The 6481-nt window shown below is 40.2% G+C and overlaps 1 protein-coding gene across 3 annotated transcripts in view; it reads left to right on the forward strand.

Annotated features, from left to right (window-relative positions):
* PTPDC1 (protein tyrosine phosphatase domain containing 1) overlaps nt 1–6481 on the forward strand; it is a 44189-nt gene that overhangs the window by 34376 nt on the left and 3332 nt on the right. For all 3 annotated transcript variants that reach the window (XM_019536952.1, XM_019536951.1, XM_019536950.1), the window contains 2 exons: nt 1042–1227; nt 2685–2795. In XM_019536952.1, coding sequence (XP_019392497.1) covers nt 1042–1227; nt 2685–2795 — 297 coding nt within the window. The remainder of the gene's footprint in view (nt 1–1041; nt 1228–2684; nt 2796–6481) is intronic.

Consider the following 6481-nt stretch of genomic DNA (forward strand, 5'->3'; position numbering starts at 1 on the left):
AGGTTTAGGTTAGATATCAGGAGGCGCTTCTTCACGGTCAGGGCGGCTAGGGTCTGGAACCAACTTCCAAGAGAGGTGGTCCTGGCTCCTACCCTGGGGGTGTTTAAGAGGAGGTTAGATGCACATCTTGCTGGGGTTGTTTGACCCCAGTGTTGTTTCCTGCCATGTCGGGGGGTCGGACTACATGATCTACTCGGGTCCCTTCCGACCCTGGAAACTATGAAATTAAACCAGGGATCAGCAACCTGTGGCCCAAGGAGCTGGGCAAGTTTGGTGGTAGGAGCCTTTGCCTATACCATGGGTGGGTGGCAGGGAGAAGTGACAGCAGCAGCATCCTAGCATCAGCCTGCCTCAGACTTAAACTGAGTCATTTCAGGCCATTGTCAGAAAAGGTTGCAGACTACTGATCTAAAGCATTTGAAAAAAATTTTCTTATGCAAATAATCTAAGATTTAAGAAGCAGCATAAAAGGTGGTCACTGTAATAGAGACATTTTATGGTAGGAGGCCTCAGATTGAAGCCAGAATAGTTTATAAAAATTTACGTATCAATCTTAGTTTTAAATGGAAAGTTGAACATTTTTTGTGGTTGTGTTTGTTTTATTAAAAATCAGTCTATAATTGTGGTCATCATTTTGCAGTTGGTAACATGAAAGAACTTCAGATTTTTAGGTTAAAGCAAGTCTGCAAGCTCTTTTTATTACAGATTTCTCAGAGCTAAACACACGATTCTGTCTGTAAAAGTATAAAGGAATTTTTTAGGAACTCAGTGCTTATCCTCAAAACCAAATCATATTAGCTTTGAAGTAGGACTCAAAAGCTGCTTTATATATTCTAGTAGATAATTAGAAAAGAGGAGACCTGTGCTATTCATGTGGTCCTAGTCTAAAGAGCTGATTAATGTTGACAATTCAGGAAAGTGTGGAAATAGATTTGTATTGCTGATAAACTCTCCTCCAAGTGTTTAAGAAGCCAAATGCTGCTAGAAGCAAAGCATATCTTAGCAAACTTAAATAGATAGTGCATTTTTATTTTTTGTTAGAAAGAGCTGAATTCTCGAGATGGAGCTTGGGATAAAATATGTGCTGAGAGAGATCCTTTTATTCTTTGCACATTGATGTGGTCCTGGATAGAGCAACTGAAGGAACCTCTTATATCCAAAGAGGATGTGGATATGTTGGCAAAAAAGTGCATAGAATCACAGGCAACGCTTAACTTACTAGAAAAGGTAAATACTGTATATGTCAGTTCACTATCTTATTGCAAAACATATTTTACTAACTTGTATTAAGCTTTGCATTGGTGACCCTTAGACAAGAATTTTATACTCTTAAAGGTAACTTCCTATAAAAAAAAAAAAATTGCATTTGTAAATATATTTTAAAAAGCAAAGCTGTATCTTGTAATCCACCACAAGGGTGGTAATCAACGTGTTAATGCTAGGGTAGTAGTTTCTATAGAAAAAGGTGAAGTGGATAAAATGTTAGAAACCTGTTCTGAAGAAACTGATGTCCACGTGTGCCAGCTAAGGGTATTTATTGTAGGTTAAAAATTCAGAAAGGCAAAAGGCAGGATCCTCTTTCCCTTCAACTGTGCCTTTGGTTTACATACACATACTGACAGCATTGCTTAATATTTACCATATATCGTTCTTTACATCTTTAAAATGCTTGTAAACATCTAATAGGAGCCCTGAGAGGGTTGGTGCCATGGATGGAAGGGGGAACTGGCACATCCAGTTAATAATGCTTCAGTAGCTTGGCTGAGTTTCATCACATACATCAGAGCAGTCCATGTTCTCAAATCCAGATGAGGAGTTAGGTCCTTGTGCTCTAAAGGTTTTTCATTTAAGTATTCTTTAGTTATTCTCCCCTTTCACAACCTATATTTCCTTATACAATTTGCAGTCTAGTTTGTTTTAATGTATTACTGAGACCTCAGGAAAGTAATTCTTGGATAGTAGGCAGTTCTTGCCTTCTCTGCAGTTATCTTTTTCATGATAGTCAGGCTTTCCCAATTCAGTATTTTGAAATACCAACTTCTTCCTGAACCCAGATCATCAAGACTCCATCACTGTATTTTGCTGAATAGAAGATAAAATAGCTACTTGGCCCTTAGAAGGAAACTAATTGGACTACTGTTAAAATAAATTTTACTCATCTCTGGGCATGTCTACATGTGCATTAATGTGGCGTTGCTACTGCATATTAAGTTTAGTACCTCTAATATGAGGTACTGCATAAATGCACAGTAGCCAGTGCTAATGAACAGTAGCAACAGTGCACAGTCCTTTTGTGATGCTTAATGCCTGGTAGACTAATTCTATTGTGCATTAGTGCATTAACATGTTTTTTGCCATGACACACTAATGTGCAGTAGAATTAGTCTACTGTGAATTAAGCGTCTTGTGTAGATGTGCCCTCTGAATTCTAAGAGTGATATCCAGAAGCATCCTTGATATCATGGTTTTGTTGAAACTGAAGAAAATTCTTCCTCCCCAATCTTGACTAACGAATCATATAAGAATCCTGCAAGTGGAATATTGTAGCTATATGTTTCTCTGACTCTTACCCTCAGCAGTTTTAATGCAAGGATGGCCTATCTGTTCTTAGAGTACTTAAAAAAATAAAATGTTCCCTTTGAAAATGTTTCCTTTACTAATTTGCTGTTTCTTTTACCCTCTAGGAACAATATCAGACTATTCTTTGTATTTTACATTGTGTAGTGAATTTGCAAATGATACCAGCTGATGTGGAGGAAGCTTTACTTGCTCGGGCCATTAAAGCTTTCACAAAGGCAAGTAGTAATTTTGTCCATGACTTGTGCTTATTTGTTAGATTGTGAAGAATGAAGCAATAGTCTTAAATAACTACTAAAATTTTCAGCTAACAATAACTGTGCTTACATTTATATATTTTAGAGCTTAAGTTTTCTTATAGCAGTTAAGGCCTAGGAAAAGTACTGAGCCCAGATGGTGGACTTTTTGTAGAATAAAACTGGTATCTTTGGGCAGTTTATCTTAATTCTGTGGTTTCTTCATTTCTGTGTCACTGGGTCTTTTCCTGCAGGTGAATGCACAGCCAAATTATTTCAAAATGGCCATAAGTCACACATTCTAATGAATATTATCTTCACCATTAAGAACTGCTTGCCCCTGGTTTTAAGTAATCATTCAAATCAAGCACAATTCATTATTGGGCTTTCTTGAGGAATTCCTCTAAGACTTACTGTTCTTAAACATGCTGAAGCCTTTCTTTTATCCTGTTTGTTCAGGTTACTGTTGCCCAGGGTATGATAGAACAGAGCTTGTCACCCATGCTTTACACTGATAACTGCCCAAGAAATCTAAGACTCATTACATCAAGTCCCCAAGCTAGTACTTTTCAAATGTGACTGACACAGTGAGTCTTCACAGACTTTGGAGTCTGTTGTTACTTTGTGCCATGCTGTTTGTTTTTGATGACTGAAGTTGCTTCTTCTGTGCCACTAGCACTTATATCATCTGAGGGAGATTCCTTGGTGTGCTGCCTACCAAGAAGCTCCCATTTATTGACACATCCACATCAGTACCATTGAGCTGGAATCTATTTGCTTCTGTAACTGTTTCTCTTGGCACAGATTTTGTTACAACTTCTCTCTTGTCTTCTTACTTGGATATTCTCCAAAATCTACAGGATGCAGTTCCTTCCAGCACAGGGACCAAAAAGTAATGACTCTAAAAATTTCCCTGAAAATATGTTCAGTAGTAATATGTTTCTCATAGAGAAGTCTAGAGATCCACTCTGTCCTTGGAAGAAGGTATCTTGTCTGCATCTTCACTGTGTAATGACTAGGGCTGTGCAAAACTTTGCACACAGGGGACCCCTCCCCCAGCTAGGCGACTGGTGCCTCCTGGGTCTGAGGGGGCACCTGGGGTCTCCCCACGGCCTCTCGCTGAGCGGGGCAGGGAGACCTGGAATTGGACTGGAAGTACATCTGGTCCACTTCCGGGTTTGCTGCTGAGCACGTGGGGTGTGGGGGTGGCCCAGTGCTCCTGTGGGACACTCCCTCTGCCCCACCATCTCGGTGTTCATGAGCCATGCCTGGAACCTCAAGGCATGTAGAAAAAACATTTAAAGCCGTGTCTGTGGTTGAATTGCTGATTCTCCAAATTTGGCATCGAATCTTCAGATTCAGATTTGGCTGAATCGAATTGGCAGTGATCAAAATCAACTAATCGAATCACTATCTCCCGAATCGAATATGGCCTGCTTCACACACCCTTAGTAATGACAGTAGAAGTCTTTCTTTTAGATGTTCTTCTTGGTGGTTGTGATTGGTTCCTAAAAGAGACTTAAAAGCCCTTCTCATCACAGATCCCATACTTCTCACAGATATCCTATGGCTTGGTTCCTACCATTGTCATGATAGGTGTTTTTCTGGGATATAGTCTTGGCTTTACTGGTCAAGGTGCAATGCTCAATATTTCCTTACTCTTTATCTAGCCAGATCTATTCCTCCTAAAGAACCATCTAAGACATTAACCCATCCAACCAGGAACTAGAACGTAAATTTTGTATGAAGGAAGATCTCTTAGAACAGGGGCAAGCAATTATTTTGGGCAGAGGGCTGCTTACCCAGTTTTGGCAGGCCTGTTGAGGGCCTCATGGGTAGTCCTGCCCCTTGACAGGTGCCCCGCCTCCTGGTTACCATCTTGGGACCAATGTCCCAGGGCCAGCACCAATGGGGCCCAAAGTGGGGCACAGGTTGGCAGGGTTCTGTGGAGTCGGGCTGGGCTGCACCAGAGGGGGGTGGGGGGAGAGCTGGCCCAGCTCCATAAATCTGGTCATCATTTTGACCCTCTGTGTGTGAACAAAGCCACTCCTAAGGAGCATCAAGAAACCTCAGCCAGATTGCCTGTGTCCAGCTGCAACAGCATCCAGTGTTTCAGAAAATGTCAGCCTCCTGTTTCCTGCCTCTCTAAGGCCAAATAAAACAATCATTGTGAGGGAAATAGTACTTCTTTCTACAGGTGACTAGCAGAGGCCCTGAAGTATGGGTTTACACAACATCTCTTGCATACATACCACATTTCCTTTTAACCTGATCATAGAGAATCCATGTTTTGCAGGCGCTGTTTACTGTTTCCAGAACACCCCTGTCCCATCATGCCTCCCCATCCATAAATGTATCAAGCTGTAGCTTAAAGCAGTTAGTTTTTTCACTTCATGATCAGTAGTCATTACTAGGAAAGAGTCCTACTCCATCTGTTTTTCCCCAGCTTCAAAAGTGCATATTTACCAAATGCTTTTCAGTGGTGGTATTTCAGCTGAGATAAGGTCTTCAATACTTAAATGTAGTTTGATATATTTATTTATTTACTTTTTAGGCAACACCCATTCTGCTCTAAGATTCTCATGATAGTCAGGCTGGTATGTTCATTTAGATAATTTCCAGATTTAGGGTCTATGATTTTGGATGGAATTTCTATTACACATGAATATATTAGAATGCAGAGCTATTTGCCTAGCCTGCAATCTATCAACACCTAGTAGACAGTATGAGGACAGAGCACAATATAAACATGAGATGGAGCAAGATGTTTACCTTTGCATCAGGAAACAATTCTTCTGGGGAATGGCTCATACTTTGACTCATCTTAATTGCCCTTCATCTAGCAGGTGTCTAGAACAAGTTGGTGAAATATCTCAGTAGGATATCATAGTTCACCACAGATGGGAGTTAAAACATTATTCTGGTTCAGGTGTTTCTCAAACTGGAGTTATTTACAAGACGAAACAAGAAGTATTCCATATTGTGCTCCCAAGAAGTAGTAAGTCCAGGCTGGTAGGAAAAGGATGTGGTGCATGCTTTCTTCCTGTTCTGTTAATCCCCAGAGTCCTTAGAAAAACGTATCAAGACAAAGCTTAGATAATTATAGCTCCAGCCTGGGCCAGTTTTGATTTTCTGGACTGATGCATCTATCTGGTGGTCAACCTTTTCTGCTGCTTTTCAACATTCCAGGCACCGTCCACAGAATCATAATCCAGTACGTCATCTGACATCCCTACAGCTGACAGTATATAGATTGGCTGATTTATATTTTTTTCTGATTTTAAAAAAAGAAAATATTAAAAAACAATAGGTTTTGATGCAAAAGCCTCTACAAGGTTCACATGTAAAGAAAGGCTCTTGTATTAGTTACACAAGTTCTTCAGAGATGCATTCATCCTTTGGAATCATGGGTAATCAATTAAAGATTATTTGTTGTTTTAAATAGTCAGTGCTCTTCATCAATTCTGTTGGTCATTTGTTCACTATCTTTGTATCATCCACAAGTGAAGATCATTCAGCTTTTTTTCCCCACCATATTTTATCAAGATTCATAGTTTCATGGTTTCTAGGGTCGGAAAGGACTTGAGCAGATCATCTAGTCCGACCCCCTGCCATGGCAGGAAAGAGTACTGGGGTCAAACGACCCCAGCAAGATGTTCATCCAACCT

This window comes from Crocodylus porosus, unplaced genomic scaffold, assembly GCF_001723895.1.
Source record: "Crocodylus porosus isolate Cpor-Errol unplaced genomic scaffold, CroPor_comp1, whole genome shotgun sequence".
Lineage (NCBI taxonomy): Eukaryota > Metazoa > Chordata > Crocodylia > Crocodylidae > Crocodylus > Crocodylus porosus.